General features: G+C 38.0%; 2 protein-coding genes across 4 annotated transcripts in view; one reads left to right on the forward strand and one right to left on the reverse strand.

Moving 5' to 3' along the window:
• LOC137997509 (tachykinin-like peptides receptor 86C) overlaps positions 1-18,654 on the reverse strand; it is a 52,054-nt gene extending 33,400 nt beyond the window's left edge. For 2 of the 3 annotated variants that reach the window (XM_068843555.1, XM_068843557.1), the window contains exons 1-2: positions 18,539-18,654; positions 4,946-5,041 (exon numbers count right to left, since the gene is read on the reverse strand). The gene's annotated coding sequence lies outside the window, so the exon portion shown is untranslated. Of the gene's footprint in view, positions 1-4,945; positions 5,042-14,006; positions 14,085-18,538 lie in introns of all 3 variants that reach the window. The other variant, XM_068843556.1, reaches the window with a different exon arrangement.
• LOC137995995 (uncharacterized) lies at positions 9,588-23,971 on the forward strand. The gene is made up of 3 exons (XM_068841437.1): positions 9,588-10,461; positions 12,395-12,536; positions 23,733-23,971. The coding sequence occupies exons 1-3, from the start codon at positions 9,634-9,636 to the stop codon at positions 23,969-23,971; spliced, it is 1,209 nt and encodes a 402-aa protein (XP_068697538.1). The 5' UTR covers positions 9,588-9,633.
• The last annotated feature ends 29 nt before the right edge of the window (positions 23,972-24,000 follow it).

A 24,000-nucleotide genomic window follows, 5' to 3' on the forward strand; every position in this document is an offset into this window, starting at 1 on the left:
GGTCGTTGTAGGAGCCACTTCAGGGAGCTCAGAAGGACGTAACCGCTTTGAGCGACGAGAATTTGTACCCAACGTGCGTTTCTTGGGAGGCATAGCTGATGATGAAAAAGGCTACCGGAAAGATAAACTAAGCTAATTAAAAGGGAAGCGTGACTGCAAGTGTTACCCACACTGATTAAAAGTCAATTAAGAATCAACAGATGGCCCGCATCTGGTTAAACTGATAAGCTGGGCTATCGGAAAAATGAATCGTAGCAGGAAATTCCTTAGAGGGGCGTATTGTAAAATGACCTGAATAAAAAATGACAACAGCGAGAGCGTGTGTGCTAGCGCAAAAACGTAACAAAAAGTCGAGTTCCATAGCGGTGTGAGAAAAAACAGCAGCCGAGTGCATTGGACACACCTAACCTACTCGGTGGTCGAAAGGATTGTACACCCGTATGGCTTCTGTAATTAGCTCACAATAAAAAACAACCAAAGCCGGTATAACAAATAACATCGGGCACACTGTGCCATCAGGCGGATATCCGCACATGATATAAAAAGTTGTGAACAGCGTGGAATGCTGCAGCCAAAAAGTCAGCAACGTGTAATTCCAACTGAAGGCTGATTCATTAAAAATTAGATATTCATCGGCTTGGTGAACATAAACCGCAATGAACTGGCGAACAAATAGCAAATAAATAGCAAATCTTTTCAATGATGAGAGATTGCGATTGCTTAAATGCTCTCATTGTGTAGGGAATGTAGGTATCTTAAAACGGCCCGTCTGAGGCTCCTAAAAAGTCGATAATGGCCGCGCGAATTTAAATGAACGCCATCGCTGGAATAAAGGCTAACCTTGGTATTCCAAAAACCCCTGTGCCTCCAGTAGAAGGAGTACGGGAGTGGCTCTAGCAGGACCTTCAAGTACTTGACTAAATCGCGAACGCGTTTATTATACATAGGGCTCGATTCTCGATAAACAGTTTGGCAAACGCAAACACGTTTGACTTGAAAAGAAAAGAAAAGGAAAGGAACTTTATTTAAGTTTCTAGTAGATTTAGCGCTGAAGCACTAATTGGGGACACTGTATAGTGAAATTAACAATTAACACAAGAAGTCAAATGTTGGTTTTTGAGGAGAGGGGAAACCGGAGTACCCGGAGAAAACCTCTCGGTGCAGAGTAGAGAGCCAACAAACTCAACCCACATATGACGCCGAGTCGAGGAATCGAACCTAGGCCACATTGGTGGGAGGCGAGTGCTCTCACCACTGCGCCATCCCTGCACCATCCCTGCACCGGTCATGAAGCAAAGTAACTAAATCCTCAATAGCAGAAGCTATCGACAACGGGTCAGCGTGTACGAGGTCGTTCGATCCCAGCTGTAAAATGACTATCTGGGGATGATCGGTAAATCAAAGGCACGTGCCTTTGCAATAGTTCTACCGCCAACACCATGCCATTTAATTTCGCAGGCTTCGGCAATGAGAAAATTGGCGTTAAGGTCGGGATGAGAGGCAATAAAGTCCTTTAAACGACGGATAAAGGAGTGGCCAAAAATCAATACCCGAGGTGGAGCCATGCCAAACGTTTAGGGAGAATAAAGCCCTCTAAAAAAGAACTTAAGCAGCTTACAACTTGCCTGAAAAATCTTGATAATCCAAGTTTAGTCCGTGAAGGAACAGCTAAGAGCGCCAGTCACGAAGATTGCAATCCCTTAACTAGACCTATCCTTACTCCGCCCTTATCTATGATTGGCTCATTTTTCTGGCTGAATGCATCTATTGACCCGAGGAGGTCAAAGTCGACGACATAAATAGCATCATTCTTTACAGTAATAATGCCCCATTTGTTTTCAAATCAAAAGCGCGCTCTGGACGCCGCAATTTATGCCGCAATATTTCCCTGATTGCGTGATACGCATGCGTTATTTCTGCTTAATCATCTTGATTTTTTTCATTTATATTATTAATAAGTAATCACGTGATTTTTCTCGGGCAATTAGTTGGAATAAACAAGCACTTGTAAGACAACAAACGGGCTCGTGCAATTTTGGTCGCATTTGACAAAGCTTAATCGTGCTTATTTACTAATTGGCAAATTAATAGCGGAGCTCAGGCGCGAAAGGCGCGCCAGCGGAGCACCATGAGTACGATTTTTTGGGAAATCCATCGATGCGACGTAAGAGTACGCCCGTGTGTCCTCCTGTAGAGACTGTCAGGGTGGAGGTGGGGAGGCACAACAGCCCCTGGGGACGGGAGCGTTAGGGCAATTTTCGTTGTAATTATAATAATAGCGGCGCTCGGCGCACGCGCGCGAAGCACCATAATTAGCCATGACGTCATCAATCGTCCGTAAGTACGTACGTCAACCCCTCCATGTATGCCAACGTGACCAGTATCATACTAGTTTACAGCATACATCTTTGAAATTTGATCAATTGACACCTGTCAAAACAAGGCATCTGCTGACCATTATCACGTGACCATATCGCGGGCTCAAGCTTACAGCTCACCGAGGTCAGCTTTTTTTTAAGTTGACCGCTGACCTGGTACTGGTTTTGGATTGGATTGTAGGCTCAATTCAGGTCAACACACCTAAACATAAACGAGGTTTCATTTTTTGTGCGCTTTCTGTCGCTCGACGCGGCTTCACGGCCATACTACATCGACTATAGTTCTTACATAGTCAATGTTTTTCCTGTTCAGGTGGAAAACGGTTTGGAAAATGCTTTCTTTCTGCATTGGTCCACACTGGCGGCTACGCAGTTATTCAAGTCAAGTATCGGAGAGATATAAACTTAAAGCTGGGTGTTTATTTTTAATTTGTTTGAAGCTGCTTTTTTCTGTGTATTGTAATTTTTGGCATATCTTTAGAATCTCTGATGCCCGGAGGACCTATGACTAGACCAGAAACGAAAGGAGAGCGAAAGAGAACGACAACGACAAAACAGAATACCAGTCATAAGTCATACTTAGTGCAAGAAGTTACTCCACAAATTCTTTCCTTGGGAACTAAACGGTTTGTTATTTTCAAAAAGTAATTTAATCGGTTTTTCCTTTGTTCAGGAATGAAAATGGGTTTTTTTATTGTCAACTGGAAGTAAATAACAATCATCTGTACTCTCTTGGACACACACAAAAAAGTTGAGTTGTTTCTTTGTTTTTTTCTCTAAGATGCGATCGAACAACTTGAGTGCTTTTTAATCCGTTTGCCCAAATGGTTTTTGAAGTACCTCGACCGTGACAAGAAAAATTTTCCCTTATGTTATAAACACGTAATCGCAATGAGTTCTCGTAAAATTAGGGGGAAATTTCACTAACTTGTGTTTTCAGAAGTTTGCTTAAAGCACCTAAACGTTATGTTGGAGTGGATCTTGTTTGAAGTTCGTCCTTTCTTGGTTGCATTTTGGCGATTCTTGTTCGAAGCAAGCCTGGCGTGTTTCAATGAAATACATCAAAATGTGAATGATATCGTTTTTAGAGATAAAGCGGTATAAAGTACAAAGACATCAGTAAAACTCTTCTTTGTGACAAAGTTTTTTTATGGCTTCTAATTTTAGCGTGATTCGTATTGACAGTTGACTCTGAAATGGCTTTTTCCTTTTCCATTCGCTCGCTGAGGGTGTGCTTGTTTTCTTTAAAAACTTATGCGGTGCAAGAAAAATTCATTGGCAAACTAGTGAATTCCAAAGTAAATTTCATTCGAAAAACCGATATGGTACTCATCGCTTCGTTATTTAAATTTAACGTGCAATTCACTAGTTAGGCAATGAATTTTTCTGTAGAAGAAATCAAAGATAATGATTTTATTATTAAAGCAGCAACCGGAAACATCAAAACTCGTAATAAATGACCTTACTGCCTCAGTAGATCTGAGAGATCTAAGAAGGTTGTTTATGATAGGATGTCAAACGTTCGTGCGAGTGACGTTATATGTACGCGCAATGCGGAAAGAGAGTGTTCTAAATGGTGTGTTGTGTTTTAGGACGAGGGCAACATCTTGGCGACCCTGCCAGGACGAACTATAAACCCCGAAGCCCTCGTGCTGGATGACATTCTGGATGGTTTTGGAAATAGAATCGGTGGAGTTTATGCGAACTGTATGGATATGTTGAACTGCCACGTGGAGTGATGGAGCACGGAGGGGAACAAACAGTGAAGATTTAGGTAGCAAAACTTGTCAGGTGCCCACGGTTGGAATAAAATGTCAGCTTTTCAATTTCTATATGGTGGTCAATTTACCACGTAAACTCAGTCGACAAACTCATTTCTGTTTTTCAATTCCCCACCGTGCCTTTACAAACTAAACCTCTTCATCCGTTCTATCGTATGACGTCAGCTGATAGACATATTGGGAATTTGAAGAGATTATTATGACATTAAATGAAACATGCCGACTGGAACAAAGAAATACCTATGCAAAGTTGAGGTAGGATTCTTTCATGTCGGTATTTATCTATACACAGCATGTGTGGATCTTAATTTAAAAAATCAACTCACAGGGAAGGTGTTCGGTAGCAGACTGTTCAAACACAGCTTTGCAATGATCATAACTTATGAGTATTACGTCAAGCATGGACATTGCGACCTACTACTTGGCATTCTATGACTCCTAAAAAATAGCTTGTGATTTGAGGGGGCATTAGCTTAACTTAAGGTGTTCATTTCAGTCAGATAGATAATTTTCTTTAGTGATTACATTAAACCCAATTCTCTGTTCTTGTGTGGGCCCATTTAGTAGGCCTGACGCTCACAGGGTGCACATGGTTCATATGGGATACAAAACTAGCACTTCACATTACACTCTAACCAGTAAAGTCTGTTCAAATATAAGTGCTACACGGCCAACGTTTGTAAAAGCGTAACCCTTCCTTGTACTTGTCATCAAAAAATGGTTCGTAGAACATACCCCAGGCATTTAATTTTGAAAACAGACTAGCTCAAGGAATGCATGCCATACCTTTATTTTCTTCCAGCATCAGTGAGTCATAGGTTAATGAAGTTCAGCGAGAGAAGGCTGTACAGATAAAGGTTTCTCACGTTTCCCCTGAGGCGTCTGATGGAAAAAAAAAAACCAAGTCAGTCAAGTGATAGCTATTCCTTTGGTCACATGTTCTGCCTGACTATGAAAGCAATGAAGGATGTGCTTGGTACCCAAGAGAAGCGACTTCTCTAACTTGGGAAGCAAATATCACATTTCCGACTCCGACCAACATTCCTATGCATGGTGCTTGAAAAACTTGCACATTATAGCTCCTCTTAGCCAGAATAAAACTATTAACAATAACAATTACCAAAACATCAATCAAGCAAACCTTTCATTTTTAATGGGTTTTACATGTAGCTTGAAATTATTATTTTCTTTGTTGCTCTTGCGGTCAGTATGTTTGGGACTGTGTTATAAACACCTTTAAGGGAGAAACGACAGGTCTCAAAAACCGCTGATTGGCTAAGGTTGCCTTTCAAGGACGCGTGCGCAAGACGGTAACCACTGACTTATTGTTCACTGGCGAGAAACATGGCTGCCATCGGGTGTTTATCTTTATCCGATCTCCGTCGATGAAAAAAAGAACTTTTTCAGGCCAGTAAAACGGACGAATGTTTTGACTGCATAGTGCGTTTTTATGCCAGCGAGATTCTCTTTTCAGTTGTGGGCCACCGTACTTTTTAGCCAACAGTGCTACGAGGGAAATTTCTTTCACAATTTCAAGGTCAACGCGAGTCCAGGTTGCTGTGACACTGTTTGAGTGGAAATTTGTTTGTGGAGCTTACCGGCTAATGGAGTACCATCTTGATTTCAATTGATGCGTTTATCTTTTAAAAAGTGCAGCAAAAAATACATCACTAAATTTCCAAATGGTTTCTCTTTCGACTAAATATTTGCACACTGTTTCCGCGGGGGCCCGCATCTAGCAGAAACTGTTAAGATTTTTGCATTTTTCTTCAAAATTAAGTTGTTAAAATGGCCATTCAAGTGGTACATGGAGGCAAATTTATTAAGACGGAGGAAAAAAAAGAAATGCATGACGTCCCTGAAAAGTTAGAAATATATTTCCGTCGTTCAAATATAAATTTTAAAGTGAATTTAGCACCAATGTCATACATTACATGCCATATAAGCACCTCATATTGGGTACAGTAGAAGGAAACCTTTTAGTTGCAATTATATTTTGCTGTAGTCATTTCAAGCAAATCCCAATCGTTTGCTTCCCTCCAAATTATAGAAATAAACATAGATTAGGTTAACTCTGAATAGCCAAAACAACAATACCGGTATTCCAACTTGAAAATTTGATTCAGAAATCCAGCTCACTGGCAGGGGGGATTTTACTGTAACAAAATATTACTACAGCTAATAATACACTTTCAACACATTGTAGTGGGTTAATGTGACAACAAAAATAATTAATCAAGAATTGGTTTTATCTTCCAGCAATAAAACAACAGGAGGATATAAAATTAGGTATCTTCAAAGTTTAGAAAACTTGTAGAAGGTGATTCAGTGCTATTATCCAAAATAAATTTCATGCTGGCCTACTAAATACTTCCAGTGCAATAGATTATATAACCTCTCTTTGTGGACTCTGGTTGCAACACAGTGGTTTCAATAATTTTAAAAAACTCCATAACTTCATATTTATGTAATAATTGTTCAAAGTCATCGAGCAAAAGCATACAAAGCTACATTTGAAAGGGGCGTAATTCCATGTTGGAGTTTTCTGGAGAAGGCTTTCACAGAAATAACTGCTGTTTCCTTTCCATATGGAAAAAACATTTCGACATTAGGTGCAATGAATTTTTAGCAATTGCTTTAAAGAATACTAATCATTCCTACCATTTCCAAGGATGAATAAATTAAAGTTGAATGCAGTAAGTGTAAGAAGTAAAAAAAAAGTGGAATATTTTTTCAAACTGTAATCTATTTCCATTCTTGATTTAGTCCCCGGATAGTATTAAACAATGGTGGTAAAGTAAACAAACTGCCCCAAGGGGGGCTCCCTTACGAAAATGACAGGGGTTCTTTTTGTTCCTTTTTGGAGAAAAAAATGTGGATTTGTACTGCCTATGATGCTGAGACCAAACAGCTGGCGGAGTTGCTGCAGTACATTTAAGGCTATCAATCTGAAAAACGACTGGAATTGTAAGACAATTTGGTACACGAGCAAATAACTTTTACTCATGAATAATTCATAAGTAAAAGTTATTTGCCAGTCATTTGTCACTTTAGAACTGGTTCCTCTAAGGGGTCAGACTTCTTTAGCCTACGTCCACAAAACAAGGTTCTGTTACCTTTAAGGGTCCAATAAGTGGCCTGCCATTTTTATAGGGAAAACCCCTCCTGAGCAAACTGCACCCTCATGTTTGGATTCCCATAGATTTAATGATATAGGCAAATTTGCTCTACAATATATACTCAAATACCATTATAGTCTTTATAGTTTACTCCTCGAGCCACCAGCTTCAACTTTGATACTTTGTTCTAAAAGCCAAAGCAACGCAAAGCAAAGCATGGTGGAGGTGATGATTAATCACTTGTTTTGGTTCAAATGAAGAAAAAGAAAGTCAAACTAACAATAGCACTTTAACCCTTTCACCCCTAAATCGGCCATACTTAGCATTTTACTCTGTCTAACACCACACGATTTTACTTGTCAATGGGGAATCCCCAGGAGTCAATGGGTTAATCACTCACTAAAAAATGTCCCAATAAAATATTATGTTCCACTAATGACCAAAACTGTACTAATAATTTGAATTACAGCTAAGGTCTGTCAAATTTCCATCTGAGTTACCTGACAGCTCTTACAGTACTTCTCAACATAAAGAAAATAAATTCTGTGGACTTAAACATTCCCAAATAGAAATGTTGTATATTCCAAATATTGTTACGTAAACTCTTCAAGATTTACCTGCTTCAGGAACTTCAAATCAATGAATATTTGGAATAATTTTCCCGGACTCCTGCAAACTATGTGCACTTTTTAATGGTTTGCCCTTTAAAAGTAACACTCAGAAATAATAATGCAATACAACTGAGGCTCTTTTGCCTTATCTACAAGACAAGACAACAATATCCTTTATTCAAACACAATCAATATTAAAGCAATAATACATGCTTGTGGGGTCATGTGCTAACTATAATAAAGATACACTACAGGAAATAAAAGCTTAAAACTAACTATGTGACAGACATAGGATATCTACACATAAGGGATAAGAAAAATAAATCAATTGCTATCCAAAGATATTATTGGAAATACACCAAAAGGTAACGGTTGATTGACAAGTTCCTTGTGCAAAATGGTAGAGGATGTTTGAAGTCCATCAGGACCAAGATGAGAAGTTATGATAAAAACTCTTAAACATATTTTTTACCAAAATTATTTTACTGCCATCAAACCCAATGCGACCTTTATGCATGGGACACTGTTTCTAGCTGCAGCTCCAAATCAAATCGCTTCCATGGATTGACATGGATTGACATTGGGATCAGAAAGGCTATGAATGAACGATACAAGTATTTGAAATCAGCGCAAGAAAAACCTGATGATAATGCTCTATGGAAACTGTACAAGATTAAAAGAAATAGTGTCAAAAAGATGTTAAGGAAAGCTGAAGCCCAATATTGGATTAAGCTAGCAGATAATGCATCCACTCCTAAAGATTTTTGGAAAATATCAAACCAAATCCTTGGTAAGAGCACAAACACAAGAACTGGTCCATTACAAGACACAGATGGCAACATAATAACTGATGAAGAGCAAAAAGCAGATTAATTGAACAAGTCGTTTTTAGATACTGCTATTAATCTTACAAGGAACTCCGACTATTGAAAATTTTTCTATTTCATGGGATGAGATCAAGAATGATGTTCTCAAATCCCTTCAGCCAAATAAGTCGGTGGGCCCTGATCAAGTTTCACCTAAAGATCTTAGATTAGCTCTGGATTCTGTGATACAAGGGTTGTTTGAGGTTTTCAAAAAGAGCAGGGATTGTTGTAGATTCCCCCAGCAGTGAAAGGAATCCTTAGTTACTGCTCTTTTTAAAAAAGGGAGTAAATTGGATCCTAATAATTATAGACCTATTTCTTTGCTTAGTGTCCCAGGAAAACTGCTTGAAAGGGTTGTATGTAAGTCCTTTGATGATCATATTTTATCTAATAGTATTTTAACTAATAAGCAATGGGGCTTTAGAAAAGGTTATTCAACTGAAAGTCTTCTGCTACGTCTTACTGAAGCTTGGAGAGAGGCTTTGGATGGAGGTCGCAAGGTTGGAGTGTTATTCATTGATTTCCGTAAGGCTTTTGATTGTGTAAATCACACTATCCTTGTTGAAAAACTTAAAGGAATTGGAGTTATGGGTAGTTTGTGGAATTGGATCAATGATTACCTCTCCAACCGTGTGCAAAGGACTCAAGTTAATGGTATAAGATCGGATTTAAGACCTGTTAAAGTTGGAGTACCCCAAGGGTCCTTATTAGGTCCCAGACTCTTTGCAACTTATGTAAATGATTTACCAGATCATGTTAACAGAGGGGCGTTATATATGTATGCGGACGATACAACAATTTATGTAATAGGTGACAGTGTTGATGAGATCGTTCTTGTTTTACAAGAGGTTCTTGACCAGGTGTATACCTGGTGCCTTATGAATAGACTGATTATTCACGAGGGTAAATCTGAGGCAATGATTTTGAGCATTAATCCCTTCATTGGTCCTTTGAAACCTCTGAAGTTGGGTGAGGATTTTATTCAGTACATATCCTCTACTGCTTGTCTCGGGGTTACCATCGATGATAAACTGTCTTGGTCTCAGCATATTAAATCAATTTGTATGTCATTCAATAGTAAAGTTAAAATGCTGAGACGTATAAGTTTTTTACCCAAATCTATGCTAGAAACTCTGTACTTTAAGACTGTAATCCCAAGTGTCCTCTATGGGGTTGTGGTTTGGGGCTCTGGCTCCAAATTTAAAGAATTAGAATGGATACATATTAGAGCTGCTAGACTAATTCATAAGTTGCCAAAGGGCATGACTGATGAAGATATTTTAGCAAGAGCGGGGTGGATGCCTCTTGAATATTTTTATAAATTTCGTATTTTAATGATTACTCATAAGGCTTTTTATAATTTAGGTTTAGAGGAAATAAATTCATTAGTTGTTAGGACCTGTAAGAGCTATACTCTTAGGAAATCTTTAAATATTTTAGTTAATAGACCAAACACTGAGCTCGGTCGTAATTCCTTTGTACACAGGGCTGCAATCGCCTGGAATTCCCTGTCTGATAGTGTAAGATCTTTCTCTAATCAAACAGGCTTTAAAAATGGACTGAAGCAGTTAAAACATACTGTTATGAATATCACTTTTGAAAAAGACAGCTCAGTAGTTTATAATAAGCATGCCGATTTTTATTATTATTATTACATATTTTATGCTTTATTTATTTTTATCGATTATTTATCTTATTTATCTAAAGTATAATCACTACCATATGTATGTATTATTAATTTTATTACAGTAGGTCCACATCAGCTGTAAAGTTGCTTTTTTTCCTCTTGACCTGCTTTACTAAATAAAGTTATGTATGTACATGTATGTATGTGTGTATGTATGTATGTATGTATGTATGTATGTATGTATGTATGCCATCTAAGAAAAGAACAAACATGTGGGGTGTAACCAAAAAAAGTCCAAGGCAATAATGCTTCCTTTCAGCCTTTTCAGGAAAAACTATCCACTGTCAACCATACTTGACTCAAAACAGATTCCTTGATCTAACAACACATGACAGTCCCCCAAAAAACAAAATTACATCATTAATGCTTCCAGAAAACAACAGTCTAAAAAAACAAAGATTTGTAAAACAGTCACGAACCTGAATCTATAGAGATCTATATACATCTGTACCTACACTTCTGTTCTTCCAAACATTATTTTAACTAACATGGATTTTGATTTTAAACTCAAATTAATTGAAAATCCATAACTTGGTAACTACTTGAACGCAAGGATCGTTGAGTTGTGACTGCTAAAAAGTACAATAACTTAGACATTCACCAGAAAAGGGAATATAAATGACCTTAAAATCGAACTTAAGACGAATCCAGTTTATTTTCACATCAAAAGAGAGCAGCGTACAAAGATAAATGGACGATATTAAAGCATTTCTTAACGTTAAATTACAATCATGATGGAGCTATAATGCTAGACGAACGTTAAGCGGAAAAACAAAATTGTAAATTGTTACTCACAAATTAGTTTGCGAAGTCATCTTTTGCACACGATCCGACTTAGTCTCGTCACTCTCGCCATTATATGAACTTCATGCAGTCGCTCCTTTCGGTTTAAATCCACAACAACACCTTTAGGAAGTGTTTTCTCAAGACCATTGGAACGAAAAAAAAGTCATTTTTGATTTTTTCTTGTGGAAAAAACAACGTAAACGTAGTCCACATCTCAAGCTTAACAAACCATGGGCAGCTTTAACAAACGAGAAAAACAGAGTCCGGTTCATCTTCCACTAGCAGCGAACATTTACACGAGAAGGAACCAGATAAGGGACAATATCTTTTGGATAACAACCGCCGATCTCTCTAAACTTCGTACAGAGGTAAACTAGAAATGTCGAAGGCGCAACTCAACCGATTATTAAAATTTGAACAAATGTAAGAGCGGCCTGGTGAGAGGTTAAAGTACGTGGGGAAATCTCATTTGTCGTCCGCCATTTTGAAACATTGATGGCGGGAAATAAGTGAGCATGCTCAGTGGTTTTTGAGACCTGTCGGGAGAAACATTATTTTAATGGACTATGCCATATTATTCACATTGACAGCAACAAAAAGAAGTAAATTCAGAGTTTGCATGAAAATAGAATAATATTATTTTGATAATTTATTGTATCAGTATAAATTATTATTGGCTTCGTATTAGTTTCCTTCTTTTTGTGTGATAAATTTCCTTCTTTAAGGCAAAAAAATCAATTAATGATTCTGTCGTAATTGATGAAGAGGAAGGTACATGTAACAATGAAAGTGAAGTGCGGAAGACAATCAAAGTGGATTAACTGAAGATGTTGGAGTCGGGCTTTGTAAGTAAATTATTTTTAACTTTTTCAGGTAGCTCTATCATCTCATAGATGTCTATTATAGGGATGAGGAAAAAAGTACTATGCCTAATGTCTTGAGTAATTAATACTCCAGTGTCTCCCTGAGTCACCCGCCTAAGTCTTGCTAGTAAGTACTACAGCTGAAAATTAAAATCACTGCAGTGCATGTTGAAGAATTTGACCATTTTCTATTTGGATAGTATACTTTCATGTCACAGGTGAAAACATCCCAGCAATACCAGCTGAATTTTTTTTATGAAGAACCGTGCTATCCTAATAGTGAATTACTTTTTTTTTTAACAGGTTGATAGAGATCAAGCTATCGTTGTTGCTCTTCATTACTTGAGGGCAAAAAAAGTGTCAAATGTGACACCGAAAAAACTAAAGCCCTTGTTGAAGACGTATTGCACACCATGCATGAAGGACTCAGTAAAAGATAACCTCCGTAGGTCCTTGGAAGGGTCCTCTTTGAACAAAAAGTTGGAACAAGGAAAAACGAGAGTGAAGTGATCACTCACAATAACTTAAAAACATTAATTTAGTGAAAATTGGGTTTGGCAAAGGTCAACAAACAAAAGGGGACTTCTGCTCATGACTTGTAACTGCAAGAAGTTACAAAACAGGTATTGTGCCGGTAACTGGCAAAGTTCCTTGTTAAAATGGCAGCCAGAAATAGGAATTCAAAATGAATTAAAGCCCCATTGTCCCCTCACATTATAAACTGTTCCTCTCACTCTAGCCCTTTGAGCAAAGGAAAACTCAGATAATTTGAAAACTGCATGGCACTTCCTGTGAATAGTCCATTAGTGTTTGCAGACGTTATACATATATTTCATCAATAATTATCAGTACTCAGTACAATGCTCATTTCTTTAATAAAAGTTATTAATATTTTTTACATTATTATTTTACATTTGTAAATAATACATACTATTTAAGATACCAATAGAGTAATAGTTTTGAAATGTGATATCAATGCAGTTGTGGACATACTAGGTATAAAATTAGTTGATAAAAAACGATACTAGAAGACATTTGTGCAATCTGAGCTATTCAAGGTTGATTCCAAAATTCAGGATGTTATTTTTAAAAAATTTCGGGAAATTTACGTTATCAACAGCCCCTTCTTCTATGAGCCTATTTACATGGTGAAAAGTTGTTTTTTGTAGGAGGATTACCCTCACGTCCAAGCTGTCTTTTTGCCAACCACCTTGAAGCAGCTTGGTTTTTTTTGTTCATTTAAACTCTTTTTTTGTATTTAATACAAAAAATGTATCACAAATCCTTTATGCCGGGTTGGCCTGATACGAGGTGAATAACCCTCCTACAGTGTACCAGGGACGACTTTTTTCATACATATTTACCTGCAGTAATCTTTGTAATGTTTATGAGCCTTCTTTCATCAGTTAACATGATAGATGATATTTACGAGATCTTGGTAGTCTGACTTTTTTCGATTTACATGATAATTACAAGATCCTGATAGTCTCCCTTTTCCAGTTTCTATCATATTTACAGGATCTTTTCAGTCTTCCTTTTCGATTTTCATGTTATTTACAGGATCTTGACAGTCTCCCTTTTTCGACTTACATCATATTTATAGGATCTTGACAGTCTCCCTTTGTCGATTTACAGGTTATTTACAGAATCATTGACAGTCTCCCTTTTTCGATTTACTTCATATTTACAGGATATTGACACTCTCCCTTTTCGATTTACGTGTTATTTACAGGATCTTGACAGTCATTTCCTTGCATAGCAGCCTCAAAAGTTATGTTGAGACCTTAATTAATTAAGTGACCTCTCGCTTGCTTAGTTGCGGCGGATTCTCCGCGTGCACTACAGAGAGAAAGCAGCCTCCGAAGTTTATCAGCAATTATCCACTGTCTGTCAACAAAGCAATGAGTCACCCTACCAAGTAGGCGGATTCAGCGAAGAACTCGTCAAAAGACAAAGAACAAGTCCGCGGTACCTGCACCGGTAGAAGAGGTTTCTGGGGATGGAAGCAGCAAATATGAGTCCACCGAAACTAGGTGCTACATGTTCATCAGGGTAAACAATGCAATAAGAAGAGTGTTGTGGAATAAGTTACTCGCGCACCCAGGAGTGAGAGAGAAGACCCTCTGCCCCACCATGGTCAAGACGCTTCAACCCAGGATGTTGCCGTAACGACAGAGGCGTCCTCCGACCATCTCGACTTATGACACTCTAGGTAATCCCGCGTTTACGACCTGTTGCTCATGCATTTTCCCATGACCTTGCACCCATGTCAGGTGACCAACCAATGCAGTATCTGGTTTCAGCCGCGAGCATTAAGGCTGGTTTCCATATGATCGCAGACGATCGCGGATCGCAAATCGCAGAAAGTTGCGATCGCCTGCGATCGTCAGCGATGGTCTGTGATCGTTTGCGATCCTGCGATCATATGGAAACTAAAGTTCTGCGAAGTGAGATCGAAATGTATCCCATAATATTTTTTAATTCTGACCCATGATTAACGCTTCTTAGCAACAAAGCCCGAATGTTCGTTTATAGCAACGCTAATGCACCTGTCTAATGCAACGATCGAATGGTAAGAGTAAATCGTTTCAATAGTATCTATAAAGATAACAAAATATAACTGACTTTTAAGTTAAGTTTATTTTACTGCCTGGAAACGCGCATAACAGTGAAAGTCGTCTATATATTGCTTGATTCAGTTTTCTCGCTCCAATAGAATGATATTTTGGACTGATTGACGGAGATTTTAGTAAGAGCGAATGTCATCAAGACCAATGCATATACCTGAAGATCCCTCTTGAAGTCCTCCTTGATAAAATAACAGATCCGAACAGACAATATAGCAGTCAGGTTTTCAGGTTTGAGCAATCCTTCCACGTTTTATTTTTTCTGGTCAACTTTTCTTTAAATTTTCATTTTTTTGTGGAAACTTCGCTTTTCTTTACAATTTTATATGTTCTTAAGTCTAGGCATGTGTCTAGTTTCATACCCTTCTAAATATAAAGCGTACTTGAGCAAATCGAAACACACCACAACCGCAGTAATTGCTGCTGTCAAAAGGCCTTGCTATGTGTATTGAGCAACATCTGAAGGTTTCGTCAGCTTATTCTAAACGCTTCCACGTGTGAAAGCGAACAAATACATTTGCTGAAGCATCAAAGACGGCTGTCGCAGAAGCAAGAAAGTGGAAAAGAAAAGAAGGTACGCTAGTCGCATATTCAAGATTTTTGTCCTGTTTACATTTACTCCGGGCTCATTTTTTTCCGCCTAGTTTGACTGATCAGAGGATCTACTTGTATTTAGTGATTTAAGTTTAAATCACATTTATGGCCTACGCGGCCTATTACATATTGAACCACAAGACCGTTTACCATAGTTCATCTTACATTTGAAATTCTTGGAGCAGAAAGGACCCAACATTAAGAAAGTGATCGGGGAACGAAGAACTTGGTAAGGTTGAACACGTTTGTTCGCTATTGCTACGTCATAACACATGATATCCAAGGTGGCGCTCTCCAAGTCACGAAAGAGGTAAGTTCAAAGTGCTCTTGTTACATTGTAACAGGAAACTGCACAAAACGGCAATTATATTAGAATTCCTGGGGAAAAGTTTTATAAATTGAGAGAAACTTTTACTAGACCTTACTTTCCCTTTAAGTTAAGGATAAATTTTTGATTTTTACTGAGTAGCCCAGCCAGATTTTTAGGCGATTTTGCAAGACAAGCCACAGACGTGACGAAATATGTAAGGACCTGGAATAATAAAGAGCATCACGACAACCACAACGAAGGAAGTAGTAGAGAAAATTGAAATTACCTCCAAAGTAAAGCGACATGCCTTTTTCCATCCCCTTCTTTATAACAAGCGAACTTAACAGTCACAGAAAAGAGTTTCCTGTTTCCTTACTTTTCTAACATATTTATTTTGCATGTTGTTGAAGCTAAATGAAGCTGAACGAAACGATACCTGAAAGGAATCTTTTATTGAACTGCGGATATGAAATTGAATGAAGCTATGATCCCGGCAGTTATGAACGCAAATTTAGCTATTGCGCAGAGAAGCCTAAAAATTTCAGGACTTCAACGGGGTTTAAAGCCGTGACCTCGCGATACCGGTGCCACGCTTTAATCAATTGAGCTATGAAGCCACTGACGTTGGGAGCTGGTCATTTGTGGGTCCTAATGATCCCTTGATGAATGAATCAGTGAGCAAAATTATATATGAAAGGAACCATCCATTGAACTGTGGATATGACTCGTTACCAAACCGAACTCAAAGGTCGCCGTGTAGAGTTCAAAATTGAAAGAGGATCTTTTTCATCGTTTTATCGATTCGTGTGGGACACTAACAGCCGCCTGACATCGCTGGTAGGGCTTTGATTGCGCGGCTAGCGGATTGAAATGAAAGAAACACCTTTGCCCTTGAATTCTACTTTGAAGTTTTAACCGTGGGAACATTTTATCCAGGAATATTTGACTCTATTTGGTGGGGTCCTGAGAATTCAGTGTTCAGTAAAACCATTGTCCGAGGAACTGATAATGGCTCAATTCGCGTCGACTCTGAAAAAAAAATACAACAAAAACACACACACACACACACAGGAAGAAAGCGACAATAAGGTTATGCTTTTTAATTGAGAATTGTTTCGTAAAATTATCTTCTCAGGTCTTTTATCGGGATCCCCTTATAATTTTGTTGGCTTTCCCTCACTGAGCTTGGGGTGCCTGTGGTTCTTCGTGAAACTCTGGGCCTTTGTGCTATATCGTTTGTTATCGATCTTCATGGGAGAGAGGATAAAAGGCCGAATCAAGCCGAATTTTGGGATTAAATCGCCCTCGATCGCCGAGTTATCAGTGGCTTCCGGAAGTTGCGAGTGAAGCAAAGGAGAAATTTTCAAAACTAGACCTGAACGCCTCAAATCAACACAAGAACAAAAGAACACAAGGTGAAGTACAAGTGAGTTTATTTTATTTATTTTCCTCGCTGTAAACTAGGATTAGCCGATTTTTTTTCGGCAATTTTTCATTCCCATATAAACCCCACAAATCGTTACGTTGAATAGCTGAGCATTCGAATTATGAGTTTGTGGTAACTGGAGCCATCCATAAAATATTTGGTGTCCGCGCAGTGAATTTCTGGCTATTATTTCATAAGAATGAGTCGGAACTTGAATAAAATCGGCTCAACCTTTTTTCAAAGAAGATGCAATCCATTATCTTCCTTACCAACCATAATATCAATCGGAATACGATAAATCGTCTCTGTACACGTCACCGATTAGGAATCATTAGTTCTAGTTTATTTGAAGTTAAAACATTCTGCAATAATACAAAACTTTCGTGGCATACTCCTTTACTAGCCATACGTGGATGAGCAGTCGGATTTCACGGCTGAAAGTTTGTAGGGGATAAATTTCTTCGTCTCAGTTAAATTTTACCAGCTGCATGGTTCGTTATCAGGCTCAAAAATGTAAGATGGGTGCCGTTAATTACGACATAGCTCTTGAGGTCCTTTAGGTGAAATTTCAAAAAACCAGTACAGGAGAATCCCGATTTCTCGAACCCTTGGTTTGTCGAACCTCCCGATAACTCGAATCAGTTGTCGTTTCCCTTGGATTTGCTTCACTCCAATATTCTGATATTTACCCTGGATTTCTCGAACACTCGATACTTCGAAACTCCCGCAAACACGAATTTATTCTCGGCTCCCGAGGGAAAAACCAATCCTTGATAACTAGAACCTTTGAAAAGTTACAAGGCTCTGAGTGACGATTTCAGTTTTATTCTGCGCCTTGAAGCAAATAAACACTTCGGGGCACGTTTTTCCCTCCCAATTTTATTACAAAGCCAGGGACAAATCTGTCATCAGTTACTAGAAATACAATGTTGCTATTGCATACTTAAATGTCTCGATAATCTGCGCCGAGGTACCCAAAAGATTTCTCGGTTGCAAAACAGCAACAATATATCACGTTGATTTTCTTAACGGGAACGTTTTCCCGTAAGGTGCAATGATTGTATAGATTGAAGCGCTGTTTAACGTGTGTGCAGAACTACAGTCTATGTTCTGGCGCAATTTGTGTTACTTTTTAAACTATAATACGTTTTGCTTGTAAATAGAGACCCCTATATACAACAAAAAGAACGTATTTCTATGAAAATGTGCTTAACTGCCCCCGCTAAAACGATATCTCAGCATTTTAGTGTAATCTTATGCCACCTCTCGAACTCCCGATGATTTTTCGAACCAACTTGTGTTTCACTTGGAGGTTCAAGAAATCGGGATTCTACTTTATTTTTTGTTTGCAAATCTTTTTGATTAAATTAAAAGAATTCAGTAGTCTTGGGGACGAACAATTGAAGATATGACTCTCCCGAATACTTAATCAAAAGCGTTTCAGATCCCTTAATTTGCTCTGCATATTTTTATCTTTCCGCTTTGCTTACCTGATGTATTCCTTGTGCACAAAACAGTAACTGTATATCCAAAACAGATGGTTTAAAACTGTCTCCGCTTTATACAACTACCAACTTTTCAGTTTACTGAGAAGTGGACGCATTTCTTGCACGTATCATTGATAAAGGAAAAATCCGCTTTCAAGAGACCAGGCAAATATGTCAACATTAATACATGCCAGTCACGTTCTGGGTTTTATAAAGATCCTTTTACCTAAAAACCCTCGATATATAAACAGGAAGTTTGAGCGGCCATCACGTAGCTTAGCTTGCTTTTCTGACCCAATCAAACACTGTCACTGCACCCGACAGACTTGGTGAATTCGGCATCAGAGCAACGTCATGGACGTCTGGACGGCTTACATAGGATGAAAATGTAGTCATGTACATGTGTAGCCCAGCTGATGCAAACAATACATAAAAGAAATGTTCTAAAATGGCGCTAAAGTTCGGTCGTCACTTTAAAGCTTAACGTCCAACTGAACTTCTCCTTCACTTAGTATACCATACAGTGCTTTCAAAACAGAATATAAGTATCGCGTATTGTATAACCAAGTTCAAGGTCAAGTTTTATTGCACTCTGTTTACAGAAAAGTTAAGATAAGACATTATACAATTATTCCAGTAACAGTAGCCAATTAGTTTTCGAGTTGGTCACTGTCTTGTGGATATAAGCTGGCGTTTGCCTGATGTTAATTGGTATAGTTTGAATGACATTTAATTAGGAACAGGTATCGTAAGAGAGGAAGGATATGCATAAATGCGAGATAGAAAAAAATTAGGCACGCATTGCGTACTTGTGGTAGAGCAGTAACAACGCGCTTTATTCCCCACTGTCAACTGAGCTGCGCTTTGTCTTCCAGGACTGATTAAAAGTTGTCTTTGCGTAATATGTAGCTCTAATAGTACTCGATATTGCTTTGGTACCGTATCTCATTGTGGTGCCAAATTAGAGGTCTTAGGTAAATAGCCCCCTGAAACTAAGAAATGTGGTTACTAGCAAAATATTAAACCCAGAAAGATTAAAGAAAATAAAAGGGAATCGAGAAACATTGGGTTCGAGGCTGATATGTTGATCAAATGGCGAGAGATTACCAAAAAGATAAATCTGTAATATAACTTGAAGTTTAGTTTCTTTTAGGGTATTATACCCATAGGACACACAAATATTTTTATTGTTTCACGTTTTATATATTCTTGTTTGAACGTTTACCGTCTTGACTTGATAATGGCATAGAGTAACGCCGAAACGTCGTCCATTTTTTAGAAGTTTTTAAAATGTTTTTAAAGAATCTTTTAGCGTTTAACTTTTCGATAAAGTGCCCCTGTGATCAAAAAATCAATTCATATATTTCTTTGGATTTCAAAACTATGTTAACAAAACACTAAGTGACCCACGTTTTAAACCTTGATTTCAAAAAGACACCTCTTTATTTTAACTGTAGTTTTCCTATTTAATGGTCCGCCATTGCTAACATTATGTTCTTGAGAGAGCTGGATCGAGGAGAAAATGACGTCAAAAGCTCACTAGTTTAAGAATGCAATACGTGTGTACGCCGCAGAATTAATATGCAGCACGGGGATTTTGGGCTTTCAGACTTTTAAACTCACGCTTTGCATATATAATAAGCTGTGTTCACAAGCTGAAATTTTAAGCTAATGAGCCTCTGATATCACTTTTACCTGGATCCAACCGTCTGAGGTCCAATCACTCAGTTTTGAATGTGAGTAATGGCGGACCGTGAAATCCAAAACTTAGACTCAGAGTAAACGGCCTTTGGATAAAAATTAAAGCTCAAAATTTTGCCAGTCAGGTGTTAAGCAAACATACTTTCAAAATCTGAAGGAAAAAGGGAAGTGTTTTTTTTTTATCACAGGGGCACTTTAAAAATTAACAAACGATTTTTATTCTCTACTCCCAAATGCTGTTTAAGGCTGATGTTCGCTAAAACTTTACATTAGAAGAAGTCAATCTTGAAAAACAAAAATAAGCAAAGGAAACTTTCACCAAAAAGTTGAAACATAAAACAAAAGTTTACGCTAATCCTGGATTAAGGTAATCGGCTTTCCAACAACCGGGCCCTGTATTCGAGGTCCGGTTCCGTAATCCTGGTTTAGTTCCTTGCAAACTGTTTAAATCTGCCGTGGCGAACACAAAAAGACAACATCTGTACTCCATTTCTCTTAATGCTCAAACATCTAAAATTCCGTAATTGAGTGTTCTATAGTCCAGTCCAAAGTTATAATTTTACAATTCCATAATCGCGATTTCAGTATCAGAGTAACTTGGTACCAAACGTTCCACAGTAACTTGAAATCTCATTGAGAAAAAAACTTAAATCCCTGAGCAGTCCAGTCCGGATTCAAATCGCCAAAACTCTCTATCATCGATTGAAAACTCAACAAAAGCTACAAGTAGTAAATAGTTCTCAGAAACCACAAAAGTTCGTCATAATACCATAATTATCTAAGTTTTTTATGTTACACAACATACTGGTTGTTTTAACTGTTGGTAACCAATTTTTGCAAATTCGAAAAAGAATTAAACAATTAAGTTGTTTTTACTGGGTTGCCAAACCCAGTCGGAATCTGCGTTTCATTTCCCCATTTTTACTATTTTTTTTCCGTGTCATGAAAAGTCTTGCCTGTCACTCCCCTGCTAAGTGGTGTCTTTGTGCATAGAGTCTTCTGTGTGTATTTTGTTAGGTTTGAGGGGACTGGAGTAATGCGTAGATTTCTCTGGTGCACACAGGAGAACATTTAATTAACCTGCAATGACGTCGAAAGTCATTGCAACGCGAATGGCGTTTTAGTGCATCTTTAAACAAAATAAACTCTTATGGGGCTCAAGAATGGGACGTCAATTGGATGAACAAGACAGGCGGTGAAAATTAAATATCTGGAATGTTAAAAGTGACGAGTAATGGACTTCGACAACAATCCTTCGCCCCTCGAGCCGAAATCAAATTGACCTGTATTTGTAATATTTTGCCAAGTGTGGTGTTACGTACAGACTCTGAAACCAAATGAAAAATGCTCTGGTAACTTATGGGTTCAACAAAGACAGAGAAGGAATCAAACACCTTAATTAAGTGGATCTGTGATTTCTGTTGTCTGGCTATTTGCATTTATTTGTATTCAACTCTGCACAGCCTTCCGGTAACAATTGGAAATATTACTAACTCTTGTTAACCTGCAATGGCGTCGAAAGTCATTGTAACGTGAATGGCGCTTCAGTGGATCTTTAAACAAAATATACCCTCATTGAGCTCAAGAATGGAACGTCAAATGGATGAACAAGACAGGCGTTGAAAAATGAATATCTGTAATCTTTAAAGCGACGAGTAATGGTCTTCGACAACAATTTCATTTTTCGCAGTTGGATATCAAGTGAGCTTTGCTTCTAATATTTTACTAACTTGGTATTATATACAACACTGAAATCAAATGGCAATTTTTTTCATGGATTTAACAAACATTGAAGGAATCGAACGCCTTGAATGCATCACAGTGTTTACTGAAGTCGCATCTAAGTTGTCTGGCAATTTACATTTATTTTGTACTCAACTCTGCGCGAAGGTAAAAAAAAATTGGAAATGTGACAGTGAATAATTATTTGAATGAAAGCTTGTCTCTTTTGTGCTTCATTATTTACGGTCAAGGTTCTTTCGAAAAGGGTTTGATGTAAACTGTCAGAAATTTATTTAATTGCATATGCTTTGTGTGTCTTGTTTGCACGCACGCAATTGAAATAAGAAGGGTTTCTTGCCTCTAATAGCAAATATGTTGTTTGTTTCAATAAATTTCTCGCTGGAAAAGATTTTTGTGATATTTCCAGCATTTGTGAATTTTAATATCATGTTGTTTAATTTTCGAGCTTAACAAATTTGTATACCTGGGTTGTAATGTGATACGGGTGGTAGTGCTCTGTAAGCAGCGTTGCATAAGTCACGAAAATGAACAGGTCTTTTGGAAGCGTGCTTGAGTTTCATCAAAATGAGCCCCAAAATCAGCAAAAATTGTGACGGTGATCAATAATAAAGTAGCTGTTATTTCCAAAACAATGGAGCTACCTGGTGATAAATAACCTCGTCTTGGAGAGTAAATTTACAATGATCAACCTCAAGAGTTGGGCGATCGTGATCTTTGTGTTGAATTCGCACATTTCTTGTCAAACTTTATAACACTTGAAAGAACAAGAAAACTAACAAAAAGAAAACCTTGTATCTTGCCATCATTTGACACAGATGCTTCACTGTTTCGCGAGTAAACACGCCGCTGAATTCGATGTCACGTTCGATTTTGCGATTTACTTGTGCAGCAAAAGTACAATAACAAAATTAAAAGTAGCAAAAATCTCAAAATGTTTGTCGCTGATCGTAACTTTTTATATTCGTGGTTTAAAGTTAATGCTGTTTTCATGAATTAAATTTTGTACTGATGGCAAAATATTTTATTCTCGATCGACCGTCCTGAAAACGTCCTTCTGCTCTTCCTAAAAACTGTGTATCAATGTTTATTTACTTTTGCATATATAAAATAGCTAAAGATAATAAACTAAGGCAATTCTTATTTAAGCTCCTGCATAGGATAACTGTTACTAAGCGAGAACTGAAAAGATTGAAAATTACAGTCGATGATCAATGCTCTCTATGCTTAAGTCAAGACTCTACACTTCATACATTTTTGGACTGTTCTACTACGTCCTCATTCTACAACGATGTTGTGAAATGGTTCAATAATGTGAGCAACTTAAAACTTACTTCCCCGAATGAACAGATTCTATTCCATACAAAGGAGGAAAAATGCAAACTGACGAACGCCCAAGAACGCAGACTAGATATTCTCCTTCTATACACCAAATATTATTTATACACTTGTAAATCACTTTCTAAGACGCCCAACTTTGTAGAAATACAGAGGAAAATTGAATGGCAATGAAAACTTGAAAACTGCTCTTCTGTTTGATACTAACCCCCCCCCCCCTCCCGACCCGTCCCTGATAAAGAAACGACTTCACATTCTAAGCGCAAAGCCTCTGACTCGACGTCTAAGCGGCCATCGAGGCGCCGAAAGTCTGAGCAGTGTAACTCAGCAACTCAAAAGTCTGAGCAGTATTCCTCAGCCAAGAAAGAGACAGAGCAGAGTGGCTCGTCTTTTGACCCCTCTGTTAACGATCTTTTAGAATCCTCCGAAGATGAAGATCAAACGGATGAGTCAACAGAGGATCTGGGTATTTCAACATCCATTTTCAATGATGTTGAATGTCTTGGCCTAAAGGTGTCAGATGCATTATCCAAAAGAATTAATGAGGCTTTTTACAAGAAGCCCATTGAGAGCAAATTCAAAGCGTTAGCTGAAAAGTATTGCTCCCCAAAGAACTGTAACTTGTTAACAGTACCAAAGGTTAATCCAGGAATCTGAAATGATCTCCCAGTAGGGCATCAAGAAAG

The sequence above is a fragment of the Montipora foliosa genome, chromosome 3 (assembly GCF_036669935.1).
Source record: "Montipora foliosa isolate CH-2021 chromosome 3, ASM3666993v2, whole genome shotgun sequence".
Lineage (NCBI taxonomy): Eukaryota > Metazoa > Cnidaria > Anthozoa > Scleractinia > Acroporidae > Montipora > Montipora foliosa.

Bases quoted from the DNA above. Each gene is read 5' to 3' on its own strand.
- LOC137995995 (XM_068841437.1), top strand. From the start codon at position 9,634: ATGAATAGACTGATTATTCACGAGGGTAAATCTGAGGCAATGATTTTG. The intron at 10,462-12,394 runs GTATAATCACTA...TTTTTTTAACAG, and splicing joins ATTTATCTTATTTATCTAAA to GTTGATAGAGATCAAGCTAT. The intron at 12,537-23,732 runs GTAGGTCCTTGG...ACGATCTTTTAG, and splicing joins CTCAGTAAAAGATAACCTCC to AATCCTCCGAAGATGAAGAT.